This window comes from Poecilia reticulata, linkage group LG16 (assembly GCF_000633615.1).
Source record: "Poecilia reticulata strain Guanapo linkage group LG16, Guppy_female_1.0+MT, whole genome shotgun sequence".
Taxonomy (NCBI): Eukaryota; Metazoa; Chordata; class Actinopteri; order Cyprinodontiformes; family Poeciliidae; genus Poecilia; species Poecilia reticulata.
In genome coordinates, this window is record NC_024346.1 from 20,355,142 (window position 1) to 20,378,442 (window position 23,301).

At 41.0% G+C, this 23,301-nt stretch overlaps 3 protein-coding genes across 4 annotated transcripts in view; all 3 read right to left on the bottom strand.

Annotated features, from left to right (window-relative positions):
- arid1aa (AT-rich interaction domain 1Aa) overlaps positions 1–6,792 on the bottom strand; it is a 21,760-nt gene extending 14,968 nt beyond the window's left edge. The window contains exons 1-4 of one of the 2 annotated variants that reach the window (XM_008432304.2): positions 5,525–6,792; positions 2,167–2,385; positions 457–1,053; positions 285–380 (exon numbers count right to left, since the gene is read on the bottom strand). In XM_008432304.2, coding sequence (XP_008430526.1) covers positions 285–380; positions 457–1,053; positions 2,167–2,385; positions 5,525–6,433 — 1,821 coding nt within the window. In that variant the 5' untranslated portion in view covers positions 6,434–6,792. The remainder of the gene's footprint in view (positions 1–284; positions 381–456; positions 1,054–2,166; positions 2,386–5,524) is intronic. The other variant, XM_017309625.1, reaches the window with a different exon arrangement.
- Positions 6,793–11,647: 4,855 nt separating this feature from the next.
- gpn2 (GPN-loop GTPase 2) lies at positions 11,648–16,949 on the bottom strand. Its single transcript, XM_008432303.2, has 5 exons — positions 15,279–16,949; positions 14,501–14,657; positions 14,253–14,413; positions 12,671–12,801; positions 11,648–12,467 (listed from the first exon to the last, which is right to left on the bottom strand). The coding sequence occupies exons 1-5, from the start codon at positions 15,696–15,698 to the stop codon at positions 12,395–12,397; spliced, it is 942 nt and encodes a 313-aa protein (XP_008430525.1). The 5' UTR covers positions 15,699–16,949; the 3' UTR covers positions 11,648–12,394.
- An 83-nt stretch (positions 16,950–17,032) lies between these two features.
- Positions 17,033–20,321, bottom strand: gpatch3 (G patch domain containing 3). The gene is made up of 7 exons (XM_008432302.2): positions 19,846–20,321; positions 18,517–18,989; positions 18,248–18,422; positions 17,833–17,892; positions 17,605–17,726; positions 17,400–17,527; positions 17,033–17,297 (listed from the first exon to the last, which is right to left on the bottom strand). The coding sequence occupies exons 1-7, from the start codon at positions 20,261–20,263 to the stop codon at positions 17,114–17,116; spliced, it is 1,560 nt and encodes a 519-aa protein (XP_008430524.1). The 5' UTR covers positions 20,264–20,321; the 3' UTR covers positions 17,033–17,113.
- Between the last annotated feature and the right edge of the window lie 2,980 nt (positions 20,322–23,301).

Consider the following 23,301-nt stretch of genomic DNA (forward strand, 5'->3'; position numbering starts at 1 on the left):
TATATATATATTAATCCCAGTGCTGCAGCGTTCTAAAAGAACCCCTAATGTCAGAATAATTTCCACCAGCGTCATCCAGAAGCAAAACAAACATTTTTTTTATTTTATTTTATAGCAATAATCAAAGGAATCTATAAAACAAAGCTTTTAAAACTAATTGCGTCCATTTTAAGATGGAATTCTTGATTGGTACTGAAATGTAACTGTGTAATAAAGCTGCATTTACACAGCTACAAACTGTCTTGGTGGAGAAAAAAAAAAGTGATTTAACAAGCATTACTGACCGGAAGGCTGGATGGACGGCCTTGACCGTCCTCTGGACCAGATTTGGGCTGAGAGGATGCAGGAGCATTGGACTGAAACGAGTCCTGGGATATCTCCTAAACACACACACAGGCTTATTAGAAGCACATATACAGAGAAGGATGAGCAGAATCCAAGGCAGAGGGCACGTACCTGCTGTTGTGGAGGAGGAAAGCGCTGATAAGGTGACTGCTGTGCTTGCTGCTGCTGAGCGTTTGGCGGGTAGGCTGCAGGCGGCCCTTGTGGATGCTGGCCGTGTCCCGGTGGCTGCTGCGGGTGGGACTGCGCCTGCTGCTGCTGCGGAGGGGTCTGCTGGGAGCCTTGTGAGGACCCTGGGTAGCTGGGTTGGCCTTGGGATCCGGGGGGAGCCTGGGAACTTGGCTGCTGTGCGGTCTGAGTGGGAGGCCCCTGCTGCTGGCCGTACGGAGACTGGCTGGGCTGCGTGGCAGGCGCCTGAGAGTAAGGTGGCTGAGACTGGGGGGCGCCTTGGGACGGACCAGGCAGGGGACCCTGGGACTGTGGGGGCATGTGGGGCTGTTGATACGGTGGTCCCCCCTGGTTGTGTGGAGCTGAAGACGGAGGGTGGGGCTGCCCGGGGTAAGGCGACTGCCGCCCAGGCTGACCGGGTTGGGGCTGGGAGTAAAGGGATTGCTGCTGGCTCTGATGCGGAGCCTGACCAGGCTGGTTGTAATACGGCGCCTGGCCCTGAGAGCCGTAGCCCCCTGGTCCCTGCTGGCCATAAGATCCCATCTGAAATGAAAATATATGCACGTCTCAATTTTAGACAACGCAGAATTCCACCCACTCGAAACAATTTTAGGTCACATCTACTTTTGGTTATCTAATCAGAATCCTGATGTTAGCCTTCAGATGCACAGTGATATGACAACTCGGTGTCGCTGAAAAACACTGAAGCTGTTGCAAAACAGTTTAAAATTTTATAAGATAATTTTCGTGTGGCTGGACATCCCAATACTTACCTCCAAATACAAGGCAAACACTTTTGTTTTTTTAAAAAAATTATAGAATCACCTGGTGCCAATATTTCATGACTTCTGATCTTCTCAAAATGAATCATTTTAATATAATAAAAACTTATTTAAATTTGTTGCATCTTTTTAAAAAATATAAATCCATTGTGTGTTTCTGTCAAATGCTCTGCCTCAAGCCATCAAGTCTGCAATCAAATCTACGGAGTCCCTTTCTAATAGAGCATTAGAAACTCTTGATGACAAAACAAATAAGACAGTAACACGCATCAGTGTACAAATCAATTCAAATATATTTTGGATTTTTGCTCACATTATTGTTTTTTTCACATTTAAAATTAATTGAATTTAGGTGTTTAACTAAGCATGCACTTTGACCTGTCTGTGATTATGTTTACAAAAGGACAGCAGATCTGTGAGAGATGCTTCACATGGTCATGTTTTACCCATAAAGCTCAGGGTCATTTGAAATCTGTCAGATCTACTTTAATGGATTGAATTTAACAGAAACAAATGGGGACTTATATCTGGATTTAATTTTTCTTCTTCGTATGCACGTTTTATTGGTCTCAGTTGATTTAGTTGACTTTGTTTTAAGTAGTTTTGATTTTTGCCTCCCAAGACCGTGATCAAACAAATCTTCTTTGTTCAAAACCATGCTAGTTTTTGTTTTTGTCTGACATTTATTTGATTTTCCTTATTTTAATAGAAAAGTACAATCAAGGACTACATCTGAGAATTGGACGTTGACCGGAAGGTCAAAGCCACAGTTACTTTGCAACATTGTCTATATGCTGCACGTTACCGAAATAAACATGAACGAACACAAGTAAGTAATAACAAAAATATAAAATTCTGAATAAGATGCGATTACCTGTGGACCGTAGGGCATGGCACCCATGCTTCCTGGTGTACGACCTGGCATGCCTACTGGGTATCGCTGTGGACCTGGTGTGCCGTAACCCTGGCCAGGGTACCCAGGCCCAGACTGAGGACCTGTAGGAGGCACCTGTTGAGACTGCTGGCTGTACGGACTGCCTGCTCCATATGGCTGACCTCTCATTTTCCCCATTGGATCCATAGGACCAGGAGGCTGAGAATGCCAAAAGATAAATAAATAAAAACTTGTTTCATGAGACAAAAACAGGAAATAAACAGCAAAACCTACAAGCAATCTCTCTTAAATCTGTGTAATTATGGTATTGCTTCATTTCAAATGCTCCAAAACATGCATGACTGCAGTGCTGAGGTAATAAAGCAGTTTCAGTGAATGGGCAAACTGTGCTTTTCTTCACCTTATTTCCCACGGTCATTACCCAGATTTTTTTTTTTTTTTTCACTTCACTCTGCCATAGTTTCGGAAGTCAACAGAGCTATATATATCTGCTTTCGAATGGAGGGCAGTCTGCCCAATACTAAACATATCCCAGCTGTGCTCCTGTTTTGAGCCTGGTCCAAGAAGGGTTTTTTTTCTCCCCCCTACCCCAAGAGAAGGCGGTTTGGCTTTGGATGAATGACACCAGAAATGAGGGAAGTGCTTTAACAACAGCGAAAGGAGAGTGAAAACTCTGCAAGAGCTCACACACCACTATAACCTCTCCATCCAAAAGATTTCCCTAATAACCAAAAAATAAAAAAACGACCCTTAATGCCGTTTTGATTTGTGCCGAAACGAGCGTGCTCGCCCTACAACGCTCTCTTTAGCAAAAGGAATACAAAGTGCCCTGTGTGGCAAACTGTAAATCCACATTAATGAGGTGAAATAAATAGGCATAGCACATGGCTAATCTGCATAAAGCAGACAGGAAACTCCCTTGGTGGGTGAGAGATGGCAAACTGCTTTCTGATTGGCTTGGGGTGGGTGGGGGGGATTCTGCAGACACACAAAGTCAAACTTGTGCGGCATGCCAGACACAGCAGTCGCATAGCTGCCAAAACAAGGTTCAGGACCGGACTTGTGGAGAGATGCATCTATCACTCTTTACAAGGTCAAAACCGATTTAAGGTTTGCTTTTGGGGTCCCGACCGGCCAATTCTAACTTTAACAGATTCAGGGTTTTTTTTTTCCTTGTAAGGACTGTAAAGTAAAAGAGAGAAAAAAAAGGCTGGAAGTTCCTTTGACTGAAGTAGGAGTTTTGGATGCAGCAGAAAGTAAAGGAGTAACAAGATCCTTCCCATTTATGCATCACAGCATATTCCCAAAAAAAGACATCGTCCAGCTACTGATATCAAAATACGCACAGATTTAAAATGTGCTAATATGCCATCATATTGACATTATTGTGTAAAAGCTTTTTGAAAGACGTGCAAGAAAAAGTTCCAGAATAAATGGGATTTTTTTTTTTTTTAAAGACCACAGAGCAATGCAGAAGTGCCCCTTCCCCTCCTGTTGCTGCAAAATGCAGCAGGCCGAAAGAAGACTACTTCACAAAATAGTTGGATGTTTCTGAAGATTTTGGGTCACCAAAAGAAAACAATAAAGTGCGTACAAAGGGAACAGCATGAATCAACTACAGTCAGTAAGTTACAAGTTTGGTCTAAAACAATCAGTTCATTCTGCTTGAATTAAGAATACACAATATAGTAACATTACATCGTGTTGGCTAATGTTAGTCATTTTTAAACATCAGCGCAACCAGTCCGACAATCAAATAGTCCGTAATTTATTTAAACACCTCCATTAGAAAGACTGATTTACTACACAAACACCTGAATAAGATTCTGCCTCAACTCGGAAATGTATTTTACTATTTAAATTGATAGCGAAGCGAAGCAAATGCCATTTTGCTTTAACAAATAATAATCTCTGTTATCTTTAACTGTAAAAAGAAAAATCCAAATTATATGGTAATAACCGTGTGGCTGAGCAAAGGGACTATTACAAGTCAATTAACTTGTGTTTATTTTAACCGCCAAAAAGATAGAGTGTTCATTTGGGATTTTACATTCCTATGAGATGAGAGACAGAAATTATCACAGAAATTATTATTTTTCTAATCATTGTCCTAATACTTAACCTACACACATGATCATTTTGGATTTCTTTTTTCTATTACATTTTCAGATGAAATTGCGTTCACACACAACTCTTAAAGTAGAAACTGCCTCGCATTCTTTATTAAAGAGGCACAAACAAGCACATCGTTATGTGGACTGGAGCCTCCATGACACATTTGAATTCTGGTAATAAACAACTAAGAGATATTGAACAGCTTTGAATATAACATTTTCTCTGCCCGCAGCTGCTTTAGCATTGGCCAATGTTTATTGAAAGTAAAAAGTGGAACTGAGAGAGGGAGTGAAGCAGAAATACCTCCGATGACCCTGTGATGAGCTAACGCTGTGTGTTCTTATCAGCAACTGTTGCCTTGCATCACATGTAATTATAAATGGCCATGAGCAGCGGATGAGGAGCCAATCAGATTTCAGCTCGCATGTCAACCCAAGACCAACTATCTCCTGGCTTTGACAGTAGGATTTTACCTCCACAATTCAAATCCCACTGCAAACTGCAATCTGGAAAAGGCTGCTCACAGTCACTCATAAGGCAGGAGCTGCCCGTTTACAGAAAGAACAGCAGCTCCACAGAACAAGGAAGCGCATCTAATCGATATGTGATCAAAAAAATCTAAGAATTTACAGCCTTCCGTGATATCCCCGGGGACAAATAAACATTTTAAACAGGACTTACACAGGCCATTTAACTGACCGTGAAGCCCTCATTCGGCACGCAACACATTCCTTCCGTCATGGCCACAAAATTACAGCTCAACGGGCAAGAAAGCAGCACAAACATCAGATTGTGAACAACTATATCACGCTAATGTTCGAGTGTTTATTATATAGTCGTACAGGATAACTACACTAATAGCAAATGTGTTATAAATCTGACGTAGAAAGGGAGAAAAATGTACGAGAAGAAAAACGAGCCGTTGCTCCTATTTTCGCCCTCTTTTCAAAGTCGGGCCTTCTTAGCTCCCTTAACATAATTTCCTCAACTTACACCCAAACCAAGCACCACTCTACTCTTAAAACGTGCATTTAGAAATAGAATTAAAGCGAAATGTATTAAGTGGTGTGTTGTAAAGAGTGAAAAAATACACACGAGAGGCAGCCATTTTAGAGTCTTTGCGAACTACTATCAGACAATGGCTGGCCTGCTACGTTGTGAACTAGCTCAGAGGGAAGCAGACATGCTAAAGCCCTTGTAGCGGTTAAACGGTCGGGTTTACCTGGTTTCTGGCTAGAGGCTGCCCAGCACTCCCCGGACTCATGGGCGACGGGTGATGGGTTCTTTGTTGCCAGCCTGGGTTGCTCCCTGCGTACTGACCGCTGCTGCCCATATCTGCTGGTCCCTTACTAGCTCCTTCCTGGCTGCTGTAGTCGCCACCAGACGGATAGTTTGGATACCCCCGTGTTGAGCTGGGAGAGGTCAGGAGCTTGTTGAGCGTCGGTGTGGATGTTGGTTGGGGATTTCCGATGTTATATCTCTGGTTACTGTAAGATCCAGTCATCGCCGTGGGTCCTCCCGGCGGTGGCTGCTGCTTAGCTGGCTGGCCCCCAGCTGTCGGCGCCTGAGCGCTGCGAGGGGAGTTCATGCCGAACGCCTGGCCCGGGTGTGGAGTCCTGTTCGGGAATGGGTTGTAATTGTTAAACTGGTGATTCGAGAAGCCATGGTCGTGTGAATTGGGTTGATACGGGTCCATCATGTTGCTCGACTGCACACCCGGACCCGCAGCAGCTGCCATGCCAGGGCTTTGTTGTCCGCCATATTGATGAAAAGCGGGCCGACCGTAGTGCTGACTGTATCCGTACGAAGGCGGAGAGAATGTGGGACCGTGGTGATGCACGAACCCGGGGTGGTTGTTTCCCTCCGGTCCCACAGAGTCATTCGGGGTATTATTATTAACCCTGGGCGGGTTCCCATTCCCGTTCTTCATCTCTGGTTCCCCTCCTCCCCCTGCATTTCCACTGTCGGCCCCGTCCTGCAGATCCCCCCGGCCCGGCGATTCGCTGTCCAAACACGGCTGCTTTTTGTCGGACTGCTTGTCCCCTGGAACCGTATCTTCCTTCGGGTCTCGATCCGGCTTTTTAAGTTCAGAAGGCGGACTAGTGTTAAGAGTGGCGACCTGAGCGGCCATGATATACCCCCACAACTCTCTCCCTCTCTCTCGCCGAGTCAGTCACAATCAAAAGCTAGCATTGAATATAAATAATTGTTTAAAACCATCAATCCTTGAGTCGAATCATTCCTATCCCTTCATTCCGGACCGAATCCGGCTGCCATCTCCCCCGGTTTCAGCTCCGTAAGTAGGGTTAGAGAGGTGATGGAGGCTCCATACAATGCGTAGAGAACCGACAGAAATTGTTGTGGGAGTTGTGTTACCGAGCCCGGGTAGAGGCAGGGAGCTAACCCAACCAACACGAGGCTCAGCTACATACAGCCATTTTACCCAGCCGCACGAGTGGCTGCAAAACACGGAGCGGATCCCCTCAAGGCCGGACAGGATTTTTTTCCTTCTAAAATCGTCACGTAAACTATAGGTGGAATATTTTCTTCTCAAGACGAGCTTCATGTTTGCGCAAATGAAACACAAATTTGACTCAGTTAAAAAAAAAGGCATTCTGCAACAAAAGTATGGCTCGTTTATTAGATAAATGGAAACTAATTATTCTTTAACTGTTTTCTATCCGTATAATTGTAATTATCAGGAGAACATATGATATAACCGTGTAACAATCATTTAAAGGCCCCAAACTGTCAAATGAATGCAGATTCAGGGTATGTATCAGAGTGTTAGGAAAACATGGCTTACGTGTTTTCATAATTTTACGTTTTTTGCATCTGGTTGCTGGTAGTTCCAAATGACATTAGGAAAATACACATTTGAATCATCATAGTAGAATACTGATTAAATTCATTGTGGTTACACCTTTTCATCATCAAAATGAGCTCTATCATCTTGTACGATGTAAAAGCTATATAAGATGCAAGTGTCAAGGGCAATGAAATTCCATTCAAATGGACAAATATGGAGAGCATAAATAGAGATACATCGATTCACCAGAAATTGCTCCCAAATAGTCCTCTACTATTTTGACTTTGCACTGATACAAATTTTAGGAGGATTTGGGCCCAACTCATGAATTTCGTTTTCATATTCCAAATACAATAGTTTACAATTTAGACATACATAAACTTATCCACGTGGAAATGGCCTTTTTTAAAACTACCTTTGTGTTTGCCATTTTAAGTCTCTTATGGCGTTCCAAGATATGTTTTCATATAAAAAATATTCAGTGTTATAACTATGCCAGACCTGAGTGAGGCAGATTCACTGAAATATAACAACAACAACAAAAAAAGAAGACAGCTTGGGCCACGTTTAGAGGGATTCTCCCATCTGACATATTTGGGCTGAATTTGAGATGGAGCCATGACATCACCATACTGATATGAGATTGAACCATGACATCACCATACTGATTTCTTGCATGAACATCCAACAAATGAAACCACTTCACAGTCATATGGATCTCTGAAGCTTTTTCTAAAAATAAAAAATAAAAAAAAACTTGTAAAACACGTTCATGAAATATTCTGGGGCCCCCGAAATTAACTTCCTGTGTAAGCCCTTGCTAAAGCAGGATGATTATTGCGATTCAACATATTATGCTTCTTTAGTTGTTTATTTAGTGTCTCCCTGTAAGAGTCTACTCTGAAAGTGAAGTAATTTTGTATCCTATTCAGGATTTTCTTTTAAGTTGGAACATTGGGTGGGCTAAACACCTTTAATAAAAGCTACTGGACTCAGTATTTTTTGAAGACAGCCAAACGGCATCTATGGTATTTTGGCAACCTGAAGGAGAGATTACAGTTCTGGTCTCATTTTCAATAACCCGAAATCAATATTCAAACAATTGTTAAGGAATCGTCTGTCATGAGGGGGGAAACTACTTCATGTTTTAAATATAACCTTTCAGTGATGCAACTGTTGAACCTCACTATTAAATGCACGTGAGTGATGTGTAAAAGCACGAAATGCTTAAAATTCACACAGATCCACTGTGAGTGCCAGTCTGTCTTACACATGTTTTCATCATTTCACATCTGTTGCATCTGTTCACTTTGCATGTCTCTCCACTGACTTCTTCACGCAGTGCACTCATTTCGCATCGTATTATTTCTACAGTCCTCCAAAGTTCTCAGATGAAACTAACTGGGCTTGTGTTGGTTGTTGGAGTAATCGGGAAGGCAGTTGTCATTGTATCACAAGACATTAAAGTTGCTCACTTTTTGAATATCATATTAGGTAATGTGCAACATTTTGTCACGTTTCTGCCTCATTTTGTATCTTTTTTTGTAGCCATTTTGGATGTCTTGAGGTGTTTTTGTGTTGCATTATATTTTAGATGTTTAAGTTAGGAATGGCTTTGGGATGAGAATCGCAAGAATCGTATAAGCTTACATATAATACACAAGGTTTGAACTTTGAAAGATAATGAATGCTAATGTTTTCTGAATATAAATGACTAGTGGTGAGGTTTTATGTGGTAGTATGGCTTTCTGCCCAGGGCGGCTCAGTTTAGGGAGAACCATAAGTCAGAAATATAATCTTGGTTTAACAAGCAGGCATCATTCTTGAAAGTAGACCCTCAGTGAAACTGAAGATAATGTTTTACACCGCATATGACTGCATGACGATCATCAAGGTTATATTTGATTTTCAACAAATTATTCAGCACAAAATTAAAGAGTAGTTGTTAAAGAGCAAATGTTGGTCATTTTTGCAGAAGCCTGAACTGCATTTGCCAGTCTCTAATTGAAAATTACACATATTAAGACTAGTGCTCAGTTGAGTTTGTTTTCAGTGGACAGGGATTTTGTACAAAATGACTTGAGATGTACAAAAGTTGTTCACTGAAAATACAAAACTAACATTTCCAGTCCATTGCACCAATTTAGATTTAGACAAGCATGAAAACAATATATTTGTCCCAATGTAATAACATGAGTTGTGTTTTTTAGTTCTTTATGTTATCTACAGGTTATATGCTAACATAATATTTTGCAGAGCAGGTTTTCCAGTCGAGTGTGTTTGGTTGTGTGTGTACAACCAAACACACTCGACTGTGTTTGGTTGTACACTTTGTGCAGCCAAATTGGTCTTATTGAAGTGAGGAAAACGTGTATTACCTTTCAGCCAGCTGACCGACTGTACACAGCAACAGCCTGGGGAGGAGCAGCTTTCTTCCTTAATGCTCCACACAGCATGATATAACTTCCTCTTTTTCTTTTTCTCTGGTAACTCATTTTAAGGATATTCAGCTTTAGAAACATTATGACTAAAAAATGTTAGCAGTTTCGAAACCATAATGTTTTTAAACCCTTGGTATACACTGATGGTAAGATTAATCCCTTTTATAGTTACGTTAAACATTTCGATGAAGCGGTAATGTAAGAGATTTACTCGACAATCTGTAGTCCTGCGTCAAAATGCTAAAAACAATTTGAAATCAGTCAGCTTGTTTGTCGTAAAAACTATTCATTTTTCATACAGAGAAATAAAGAAAACAAATCAATTAATCTGTGTGTATTTTTCTTTTTGTTGTTGTTCTTTATCAGCACTGTTTTCAAGAGTATTTCGTAAAGAGAGGCAACACGCACAGGTTTTTCCACAGCAGAAGGAGGAAGCCTTGCAGCAAGCGAGACTACCAATGCACATTCCCTCCTGTTCCCTCCCCTGCCTGCCTGCCTGCCTGTCTGCCTGCTCTGCTCTCCTCTACCACCCCCTCTCCTCTTCTCTCTCGGTCTGTATCTCACTCCAGCAGAAACACACTCTCTGCTGAGCGTGGGGGGATGGGCGCTCAGGCTCCTGCTCTCTTTCTCAGCCTGCTGCCATTGAACTGAACCAAACAGAAAATTAAAACAGACTTTATCTAGCTGAAATAAGACACGTAGGCAGCTTCAAAGTCTCTCAACGACTAAGAAGAATTAACCATCAGAGCTTGCTGTGCTCTACGGGCAAATGAAGCAAACATTTTTTTTTTCTTCTTTCCTATCCTCTGGCAGCACAGGGTGTGTGCTCTGCATTGAGCAGGGGTGGAATGGAAATGAAAAGTGTGGAAGATAAGGAAATCAAAGGGTCTATTTTTTGGGGAGGAATAATTTAAAAAAAATAAAAGTCATGAGATGCTCAGTTGTTCGATTGGGTATTGATATAAATTCTGATTTGGCATGTAAGTGGGACAAGAGTGGCTTTCAGTTTCTTTTCTCACTCTAGACACACGCAAACACACACACGCACAGGCACACACACACAAAACTGTCTCTCTTGCTCTCTCTTTTCACACACAAACACACCACACATCTACCTCTAGGGGGCTTATAGAGGGAAAAAAAGGCAGGAAGTACCAATGAGGAGGCATACTTGATCACATGTACAAACACTGAAACACAATTTAACATTCTGCCTGACACACCCCCCTAATGCACACAGAGCTTTGCAGGCAGGAAGCTGTCCAGAGATAATTTGCAGCCACATCACACCACAGAGGGTTAATGTGATTTCCCACATTTGTGCGAGGCTCCTGAAGTGGATCACGCTTTATTTTAGTCTGACTGCAGCAGAGCGGGAAGGCACACACACACACACACACACACACACACACACACACACACACACACACACACACACACACACACACACACACACACACACACACACACNACACACACACACACACACACACACACACACACACACACACACACACACACACACACACACACACACACACACACACACACACACACACACAAACTATACCCAGTGATTAATGTGCGTCTTGGACTGTCTGTTTAATGGTGGTGCAAAATTCATAGATATGTAATTTGTTAAAACAGATGTCGTATGGAAAAGGACACAACTGAAACTTGTGCTAATAGAAAAGAGTTTAAGCCAGATTTAGAAAAAGGGAATATCTTCCATCCCAAAGACCAGACACAGGGCCAGTTGTGCAGAAACACAGATTTAATGTGGCTTCCTCTCCCCGCCTGACTTAATTTTTCTGCTTTGGCAAAAGGAAAGAATTGGAGCAGACTTTTGAGGATCCGGGCGCAGGTTTCTGCAGGCACATATGCCATCTGCCGGCCAGAACCGAGTCAACACACAGCAGAAACTTTCAGCTATTGCTGCCTATCTGATGCGGTGCCTACGGCTTTGATTCGCGCTGGTTTGTGTTAACCAGTACTGTTCACTCCTTTAATGTTTAGCTGTTTTCAGATTACTTCAGCTTCAAAGAATTGTATTTGTAGCTGCTGGACTATGAATATTGAAGACGCCACCGCTTAATCTCGCATTTATTTCATTTTATTTGGGTAAAAAGCAAAATGTAGGTCTGCAGATATATTGTGAAATGAAGTCCACACTTATTTCAAGGGACAATATTGTACAAAATCAACATTTTTGAGTTTTATATTATGTTATAATGTTATCCACTCATCAAAAACATACCTGGAGTGTGGAGTGCTTTGATTCTGTCATGCATGTTTGAGAAATCCTCGAATCTCCCGTGGCAACCATTCATGGTGCCTAAACGCTTTGCTCTCACGCTGCTTTTTCCACAAAGCTCCTCCAGCTCCTTCAGACTAGCACCAGCTGCAATTAGCAAACACCTGGAAGAACGGCGCACCTGCTGAGCTTAACATACAAGCTACTTCTAAGTGTGAAGGTAAAAACACTGTTAAACCCTTAGTCATGGCGACGAAAGAACAGGAGCTTCTTAAAGAGACAGAGGCCTAAATTCAAGTTTTCAGTTACATACACAGAGTTTTGTTTTGGTGTCATCAGACCACACACTTTTAAATTGTGCTCTAGTTTGTGAGTGTTATGTGGTGCTACACCCGGCACGCACAAAAAAGAAAAGAAAAAAAAAATCAAAACAAAGCTTTTTACAAGTTTCAAAATTGTACATTATTCTTTTTTTTTAATTATTATAATAACCTTTACATTACAAAAACCAACACAAATGCTGCCAAAACTGGTCCAGTGGTGCTACAAATGCCTCCGGTTCTGTCCACTTCATTTGAGCTTTTCGTGTTACAGTTCCATCATTTCCTCCTCCACGGTCTTCTCACCCGTTTCAACATACCGCTCTTGCACTCCGAGAGTTCTAGGGGGGTCAGTTGTCAAGGGAAAGCACAACAAAGTCCCACGAATGTTCAGCGCACGTTATTATTACATAATATTTAGTTTGACATAACCGATACTTCTGGTGAGGTATGACCTAACGGCCAGAGCATGTTAAACTTTAATGTGTTTAGTTTGACTCTGAACCCAGATGAGTCACCCACTGCGGTGGCTGAGAAAGGATACGAGCTGAACTGGAAGTCTGCCCCCACAGCCGCTGACATCATCGCCTGCAGATTCCTCTCCTCCAGGTCTCCGAAGCAATACCCGTTGGCCTTGTCCACCGCCCGTAAGACCTGAATCATGCTGTCCTTGTCCTGAGGAGAGGAAAAGCAGTAGCATGTGATCCGGGGACTTCCCCGAAAGAAATTCAGAGAAACTATCCCCTGACAAAGCACGTGCCTAAAAATACTCTCACTGAAACCCTTGTCATACTTTGTATGAGGACGTTTCTATTTGTTGTTTTGGCGTCTGCAGATTTTTTTTTTTTTAGAGAGATTTTGATGCCTTTTGAGAACACAGTGATCAGGCTTCCTCAGTCCAAGTCTCAAGTTTGGCTTTGTGAGATAAATTAAGATACATAGGAAGCAACAAAAAGTTGGACTTCTGATAAAAAGAAGATGTTTTGCTCCGTTCTCACCTATTGTCAAAGATTAGACTTGCTTTAAACTCGCAACATGAGGAATAAAAGTGTAAAAAAAAAACCACTTGTAGTAGTAATAGGTAAAATGAACATTTACAGTCCTAAGATGCTAAGATTCTGTATCAGAAGAAAACAACCAGATGATTCTTTGTTAATAACTCCTATCAGGGAAAAATGCAGCAGAAAGCATAATGAATTTCCAACACTCCTGTCTCTTTACACATGACTGCTACCAGTCTTTAGCTTCAAAGGCTACAGGTTTATCACTGACCTATCTGGACATTCACAATGAGTGACTTTGAATTTCTCTGAAGGAGTGGATCATTTCATACATTACATAAAAGTACTCTTTGACTGTGAAGGAGCTCATTACTATCAAGTTACTATGAAGCTAATACTTTATAGCAAAACTGAAGACTTTACACCGCTGGCAAAAGTTGCTTGGTAAGACATTCTTAAAATGTACTCAGGATTATTACTGAAGCAAAACACTTTAAAACTGATGGGAGCCACAAATTAAAGTAAAAAAAAAGAAAAAGAAAAATGTTTTAGTATATAAGAGCACTAGTATATTAGAGCACTTTTACTGCTATGAAATACAAAAAGCAAAACCTTTTATTCGTTATTTTTAGAATTATTTTTAATGATTATATTATCCACAGCATTAAGTTTTAAATTATTCCTTATTTTAATCTTTTTGCAATAAAATCTCTTAGAACTGGGTGCTGTGGTGGTGCAGGGGCAAAGCACAACCCATGTCTTGAGGCCTTAGTCCTCATGCCGGTGGTCGCAGGTTCGATTCCTGGCCTGGTGACATTTGCCGCATGTCTTCCCCCTCTCTCATAACCCTCTTTCCTGTCAAACCACTTTCAAAAATCTCTTAGAACTGTGCGATATATCTAATAACAATCCTCATCACAATGCCAGTGAGTGCAATATCACAACTGCGAAAGACGTCTTGGATGAAACATGGAGTAGGATGTTATCGACTCAAGTGTCATCCCTTCATGCTCCAGTTAGACGGAGGCCAACTCCTTCTATTGTATGTTCGCAGCAGCTGAGACATTAAAGCTCACAGAGTTTTTTTGCCACATTTGTGAAACGACTGAAAGCCGCAGCGGTTACCTGCACATTGAGAGGCACGAAGGACACGAGGCCGTAGTCTTGGATAACTTCCGCTAACTTTTCGTTAAGATGGCGAAACTTTTTAAAGAAGGGGTCTGCAGCCAAGTGATCGAGAAGATAGGTCAGGTCCATGACCTCCGTGTAGAAGTCAAGGTTGAATGCTGTAAAGCAAAAAGCGGAGCGTAAAGCCGTTTGACAGAAATTCCTCTTGCTTTCTCGAGTTATAATGCGAGTAACACTTTGCGTACCTAGTTTTCCATACTGCTCAATCAAGTCCATCTTGGAGAGGATGTTGACGTGAGGAAGCTCCACGTGCAGCATGGTGGAGAGAGACGTGCACAGCACCGAGATGAACTTGGCCGGGTCGGCACAGTAGTGAGAGTCTACAAGGTGCACTGCTGTGAGCTGAGCATAAAAAAAAAATAAATAAAAAAAAACCCACAAACAGTGTGACAGAATGAGAATCAGTTCATATTTGGTCTAACACACTGGGAAAATACATTTCTCTGTGATTATATTTACAGTTGCTTTGTGTTATGCTTCTACAAGCTTCCAAATCTAGAGACTGGCATTTCTGTCCATTCTTTTTAAACTACACCACCACCAGTCTTTTGCAACTTGTAACTTTTTTTTTTTTAACAGGGATTGAGCTGTAGTAAACTCCATCGGCTTTGACCAGCTTCCAAGTCCCTACCAAAACAAAAGCATCACCACGTCTTACCATGGGGTGTGTTTTATCCCATAATGTGTAATGTTAGAGTTCCAGCACACACATTATTTTGAATGAAGTTCTTCACTTGTGTTTTATGGCAACCCTCTGTGGCCTGTACAGAACAGCTGGACTTAAATATTGATATTAAAGTATGCAGATGTAAACCCCGTTTACTAAAGAGCTGACTACTTCTGCACTGGGTTTTTCTCAGGAGTACTGGAGTGAAACGGGGATAGGTCTGTGGCAAGACACTGTATTTTGAAAGTGTTGCACAAAGAATGGGGTCATTATTTATTATTGGTAAATAATCTTACTCTGAAATTCCACTTGGCCAGCTGTGAGAATATATTCTTCACTGAACTCTGGTGGGTGTAAAGCTCCACCTGCCCAGGACAGTCAAACAAGAAGTAGCAGTCACTGTATTGTGTCAGCTTGCTCTCCAGCCAGTCCAGGTTGGCCTCCACGTACTCCATGCAGTAAAGAAGTCCACCATTAGGGCCGAGTTTCAGGTTCTCCATAACATCGTCCAGGGTGACCAGCTCCGAGACGTCCACTGCACAGGAATAAGGAATCCCTTCGTTGGCCGGGTCCATGTTCACCACCACCACCTTGCGTCCCAGGCTGGTCAGGAACTCTTGCATCCCCTGGCAGTAGGTGGTTTTACCCGAACCTGGTGGGCCGATGACCACCTGACCGAAGCGCAGGGAGGGTTTGAGTCCAGGCTGAGCGGACATGGTGTCAAGGTGTTACGAACTGGTTGTGCAGAAGCTCACGGTAACTGGGACCAGTCAGTCAGAGGGAGCAGATGTGGCAGCATCAGGCTGCGTTGCGACCGAGCAGCTACTACTGTTTGTTGCTTCTGGTAACAAAAAACAGGCACTAAAACCCGCTTCCTCGCAGTAACAACTAAACTAAAAATAATAACAATAATAAAAAGTCCTGGACCTTCCTTCGAAAAATAAGTTGAGTAAATAACCTGACCGTGGAAGGTTTACGAAAAACCTCCAATTAAACGTTACCTAAATAACTTACTGAAATTTAAGACGAGCTTAAAATCTACACCTAAACAATAAATATATACCACATAACATCACATAAGTATTAAGCATGCGAACTTCAGCTGCTAGCTATCACGCTAAAGCTATGAATGACATCCGGGTTATTCGGGCTGCTTTTCAAAATAAAACCCGCCATTTCTTAATTCACACCATTCCGACGCACATTTCCTTTTAAAATGTAACAATTTTTAATACTAATTCTTTAAACATTTGTTTTTCAAATTCCACCCTTGTTTTAATTAAACAACAAGTTCATTAAGAACTCACAGCAGGCATTTCAAAAGTGCGCTGTATTTAGTCAATTTAGAAATTAAAAAAACACGCATCCAAATTATATTTATGGTGAAGAATTGGAGGGATAAAACGGTATAAAGAGAAGAGGAATGCAATCTTTAAAGTTAAGGTACTCTGTTGAATAGTAAACTTTATGTAATTCCCCCTACACCTGGACTCTGTCCAGGGAGGAAGAGCCTATAAATGGATATAATTTTTAAGTCTTGTCAAAAAGTCTCAGCTTTCTGTCTCTCTGTGCAGTGATTTTCTTCCTGGGAGGTGAAACTGTACCCCAGGTTGTATTGTTTTTTTCTCTATTTTGTTGGCCACTAGCAGGTTTTCTCAAAGGGCTGCTGTTTATTAGATCTGACCATTTTTTTAATTTATTTTTTATTCCTGCTGAAAACATAAAAATAAAAAAACATTCCCACATCATAATGCTGCCACTATCATATTTATAAGTGGGCCTAATGAGCTCTGGGGGTTTGTTTTCCTCCACACATTTATTAGGGTGTAGACCAAAATCTAAAATGTTAGTGTCAGCTGAGCAAAGGAGCTTCTGGGACATGTTTACTTTGGATTATGACAAACTGCAGATAATGGCTTCCTTCTTGTTATTCTTTAGTAAATGCCAGTTTCATAGTTTCAGTGCTGCAATTTAATATGCTAAATGAATATTACTTTGTGGAGCAACAGAGTCATTGTAAGGCACACAAAGGGAAAATACAGACACAAAATTAAAAATTTTTTGCATTTTTTTTATTATAAAAATCTAATAAATAAATCGGAGCTATACATTTTGCAGATAGAGCAAGATGTCATCTTTTTGATCCGATGCTGCCACCTGGCTGCCAGCCTCTGTACTTCATGCTGGTGTTGGGTTGTCGCCTCCATAAGGTGTCGCCTTCATCTATGTCTTTGGGTTTGTCGTACACCGTGCCAATGAGATAATCTGTCCTGGCCTTCTTCACAGGATGCAACACCAACTTTTCTCCATGATATCTGCAGTAAAATAAATCCAGAATTTGGTTTCTTCCACAATTGGATGATCCTTGAATTAAATCCTGTCAATTTATTGAGTCTCTTTCAAGTATTCACACTCACCCAAAGCCTCTTTTGCAGTGTGGATGTTGGCCCTCATTCTCCAGAGCTTCAGGAATTCCAACCTGGCTGCTTCCCAGCCCTTCGCCGTCCCTCCAGCCCTGCTGCTCCATCACTCGTCGGCCAAAGCCCTAATCACATAAAAGAAATGTGAGCAATATTCACACACAGGAGAACAGCAACATACGAGTTAAATAAGCCTGCTTACTTTAGTAAACCTCTCAAAGCTGCCAATCGACTGATTGTGCCCTGATCCGTCTTCAACACCGTCCCTCAGCCTCTTCTCATAGCGCATTTTTATGTAGTCACGAGCGTCCATGTCGCCTCCATCTGTGAGAGGAACGGTTAGCATTATTCTATCAGGATAAAAGGAATGCTGTTTAATCCATTATGTAGTCAAGATGACAATTACAGGTGATAGAAACGGCTCAGATACCTTTGTCGTAGTAAATGCTCATGTCGACGTCCCAGTCGTCTGCCGTTTGCTCGTCAAAATCTACAAAAAGAGCAGATCCACGTTATTTTACAGGGAAGGTAGACATTAAATGCATCGTTTTTTTCCAGCTATTTTTGTGAGCAAAATGTGTTCATGTGCATCTCATAAAAGTAAACTTTTTCCACAGAAAAACAAAATACACATTTAACTTTTTTTGCTATATAATTACAGTAAAAAAAAAAAAATACTAGATGCACTGAACAACTTTTTTCACTCAAAACATTTTCCTGCAAAAAAAATCTGTCATGGAACAGAATGTGGAGAAATTCAAGAATTAAAACTTTTACAAGGCACTGTATATTTCCTACTTTGAGAATCATCTGGAAGAATTATATTTGCCGTTTTCCTTTCTTACCTCCCTCCTCCTCCTGCCAGTACTGAGCGTCGGTGTAGAAAACCAGACCAGAACCTCCTTTCTCCCACTTTAGCTCGATCTCTTCCTCATAAAGCCTCTCTTTGCTTCGCTCCTGGCTGGTCACGTCGTCATGCAGGGCCTCGTGGCGTTCCCACTCTTCACAGCGGTCGTCATCCTGCAACCAGGCATCATTTTATAAACCCAAATGAAAAGGTGATCATGTACCTTAACAAAAAGATTGGTTTTTAAATACTCTTAATAAAACGTACATCATCTGCATTTGACTGTGTGTCCTCCCCTTCTTCTCCCTCTTCTTCATTCTGCGTGTCGTCAGCCTCCGTTGCGTGCACATCATCAGCCAGCGGTCTCCATTTTGATTTCGAAGACGGGGCCATCAGAGAGCCTGGCCCCGATATCTCGTGTCCGGCAGCTGTTAACACCGTCTCCTCTGTGGCAGGAAGGGTGCACGTGTTGTGGTAGAGGAAAGGCACGTTTCCATAGCGACGGCTGGAGCTGGTCTTCGGGAAAGTGAGGCCCAGCTTCCGGATGAGGCGTGGAGGGAGGCGACAGGACTGGATGAGTTGGAGGAAGACTTTGATGGGCGTGCCCACGTTGCCGTTCTGCATCAGAGCAGGCGGGTTCAGCTCAGGCAGCCTGCTGAGGTCAGCTTCGGTGAAGAGCTCGGTGAAGGAGACATGGTGGCGCTGCTCATACTTGGTTTTATAAGGGAAGGAACCTTCACCTGAAATGACAAGCACATCGTTGGGCAGACTTTATCTACATATCTTTTATCTTTTTCCCAACATCCGAGGCTCCATTTCAAAACATTTATGCTTTTGTCAGCCTTAAACGTTTGGTTTGTTTTGAAGATTTTGTTGCCATTTTTCTGTAACGTTGGGAACTTGAGTACAAAACTTTAACAAAGACGAGTTTGATCAGCTGCATGGGTTTCCTTTATTACTCATTGGACTAATAAAGGGAAATTTAATTGTTGCTGTTTTTTTTTTGTTTTTTTTTAACTTAGATCAGGCACTATTTTTAAACCCTTAAGATTTGTGTAAACATATTCACCTAATAAACACTATTCACATCCCAGTTTGTGATCTGTGATTGCTTTAAATTGTTTGTAAAAAAACAAACAAACAAAAACACATTATTTAAAAAATTAATTCCATAAATCAGCAATGCCAAGGTACATTTATCTACTGATTATATCAGCAAATAAAATCCCAAATCGCCCAATACAACAAACAAAAAGTACCATTTTGATGTCTAAATTAAACATATCATCTAGATGAGATCTCATCAATTCTAATATGTTAGAATTTCACAAATTCTAACATATTATTAGTTATTAGTATTTTCTTTTAAGTGTAGAAAAAAGGACATTTTCTTTATCCCATACAGATCCAGATTTGGGGAGTGATACGTTTCACGGACAATGCAAGAGATGAGATCATAGAGTAATCAATTTACTGCTTTATGAATTTAATGCCTATTTCCTGCCACAAGAAAATGAGTAATACTCCACTTCAACAATGTAATCAAATGACTAGTTCCTTCATGTACATATCTATTATATTGCATCACTCACTAACCTTTGTCATGCGAGACTCTTGTTCTCCTGATAGCACAGCGTCTGGCCAGCCAGTTTCCCTTCGAGTCGATCCAGTGGTTCCCCGCATACATCCTGATGAACCTCTCAGCATGTTCAGCATGGACTGAAACGATACAACAGCACGACCTCACCGCCACCGTCTTCGACACGCAGCTGTTCTGCGTTGATTCGTGGGGTTCTGAGGACACGGAGCTAGCTTTCTCTCCGTCTTGGTCCACCGCAGGTTCGGACCCTTCGGGTTCTCTTAGAACTTCTGGTCGATGCCGGTAGTGAAAGCAGTGAAAGCCGCCGCTCTCTATAAACTGGCTGAAATAATTTCTCAGGTCCGCCGAGTGGAAGGCTACGGGAATGTTACCGATAGCTAGATACACAAGAGGTTCCGCTTCGCAGTCCGCCATTACTGTTTACGTTCTCGAACGAATTAGGAAACGTCACTTCCGTTACTGTGGCGGCTCTGCCACTGCCTACGCCACCTACTGAGACAATTATGCTATTGCAAGAAACAAACCGATGTTTATGGCAAGTCATTGTGACATATAGTGAAACCGAAAATGTATGTTTTTCAAAAATGTTCTCCAATAAAAAAAAGTGTGTCAGCAGTTTGTAAAACCACATAACGCTGCGGTTATGGTTGCAAATTTGTGGAGTATTTTTCTGCCAGCTTTAGACATCAAAGTTGAACTTGAGCAGTTGAAGTTCAGTCAACTTGGATCAAAACTGTCTTGGAACACCAAGTTTTATGTCTTGTCACGTCTTAAGATTTGGACTTTGACTGGATAACTCTAATGCATTAACTGTTTTGATCTTAACCTCCAGCTCTATGTTTTATGTTTCACTGGTCTGCAGAAAGGTGCAACTCCTTTCATGTATTGTTCAAGCACTAACAGACTGGGAGAAACCTGAATTTCCCACTGAGAGACAATAAAGGTTATTTCTATTCTATTCTATTCTATTCTATTCTATTCAATTCTATTCTATTCTATTCTATTTAGCCCTACAAATCTTCCCATCAACTCTGATTGGCTTTTCTGCATGTATCCCCACAAATTGATGCTGCTACCACTGCATGTCTTTAATGGGATGGTGCTTTTACAGTGATATTCAGTGTTAGGTTTCTGCCATATACAGCCTATTGAATATACACCAGAAATTTCAGATTTGTTCCAATTTTTATCAAAGTGGCTTTTAACATGTTTGTAATGTTTCCTACATGGCCTGTGGGTATTTTAAGCTGGACTTCCTATGGTTTACTTTCAACAAATACTTTCTTCTCGCTGCTCTTTCATAAAGGCCAGGCTTGCAGAAAGCAAAACTAATATTTGTCCTGTCAACACATTCCCTCACCTGCGCGGTAGAGCTCTGCTGCTCCTTCACATTTACAGTAGACCTCTTGGCTACTTGTGAGGTTGACTGGTTGTACTGGATTTCATTTAGAAATATTAGATTAAAAGTGTGTTTGGTACAAATGAGCAACCCTTTTTTCAAATTTTTAATTATATATTTTAAAAAAATGCAAAGCCACATAACGTTTCCTTGCTCTTTTCATAGTAGGTGTAACTTTGTGTAAGTATATCACATAAAATCCCAAGTAGACAAAAACAAAGCACAGGATCTCTTATACTACTTTTTGTGATATCAATGACTGCATAGCTGGTACAAGAGGAATTATTGTACTAAAATATCAAAATATGTTGAAAGTTAAATTGACAAATCTCTAAAAGCAAACATTTTTTCCTTTAGAAACATTTATAAAAGCTGAAATTTCTATTTAGACTAGGACTTTAAACCCCTTGCTTTTTCTTTAACCATCTTGTTGCAGATCTGCTCCGGGTTGGTGTCCTGTTGTTTGACCCATTTTTAGTAAAAATTCAGCTGGTGGACATGATGTAACACAATCGATTCAGTCGTACCTCAGTACAGAAGAGTTCACGGTCAACACGATGACTGCGAGGTGCCCTGGTCACCTGACTGTGAAACAAGTACATTCATTCCCCACCTGCGCGACAGGCTGCAGGAGGTGTTCATGCTGAACTGATGAACTGAGTTTGATTTCCTCTGAATGCGTTTCTGTGGACTTTAGTCTCACTGCTGGATAGTCGTTTTTTTTTTAGAGCAAAGAGACTTTCTCCTGGAGACGCATCCAGACTAAGCTAAGTTTAATCAGCCTGTGTGGTAATGAACTTTTCAGATTTGGTTTCATTTGGAGTAAATAACTTCTCTCTCAATATTTAATTCTTTATTTAGTTTTATCCTTTCTATAGTTTAGGTGAACTTCCATTTCTGTGAAGATTGGTTTTAAGACGTCTTCCTTTTTGTTAATGTCTGCCATAATCAAAAAACAGAGGTCCAGCCTATTAGGAAAATCTCCAATTGATACAAACTTATATGGGAAATCATAATGTCTTTTCTTCTTGTACAAACTTCTAAATTTCTTCTTCAGAGAGGTCTTCACGCTCACTGATGATTGCTTATTGAGTGCCTGGAACCGCCAGCGTGTGGAAACTACTTACGCAGATTGAACTTTGTTTTTTACACAAAGCTAATATTAAGATAAGCTTCACGCTAAAGATCGGACACTGAGCTCTGAGCTCCGCTTACTGCGATAGTCAAATATAGTTTTGGAAAGGCATAAAGAATTATCTGGTTAATAGCGATGTTTTCAATCTTTCACAAGTGTTTTTCCCCTACTGTTTCACATTAAAGAAATGTGGTCAGTCAAAGTTCACTAACCCAGAGGCTAATTCCAGCTGTGGCCTTCAACTCAGACTTTACCATTATATTTTGTTAGCAATGGGCAGTAAAACTAAATTGGGTAGTCTGAACCCTGACATCATTTACCCCAGATTATTCAGCTGAAGTCATGGTCATTCTGGTTATGAGAGGATCCTCCTAACGATAAGAAATACGTTTCGTTATTAATGTTTCTATAATTGTACCTTGACGAAAAGTGAAAAAAGTTTAAACTCCTCATGATATTCTTCTTCTAAATGAAAAGTAACATTTTATACATATATAAAATGTATATATACATTTTATAAAACTGACTTGGTTGTTTTTTTGTCAAGTCACCACCGATGATTTCATCGCTCGCCCACATCGGGTCACTGAGAGTTCAAAGCAATGTGACACACAACCTTGCTTAGAAGTGGATCATAAACCTGACAGAGCAATACGAGTATAAATGTGGCTTTAATTTCTTAAAGCTTTAATTTGTATATATACAAATGTTCTCAGTATATATACAAATGTATATATACATACAAATGTTCTCAGAACATTTAAAATGTTCTGAGAAACATTTGTATATATACAAATTAAAGCTTATATATAAAGCTATATATATATATATACTGCTCAAAAAATGAAGGGAACACTTAAGTGTTCTCTTTATTTTTTTGATATACTGTATACACTGTATACACTGTATACACTGTAT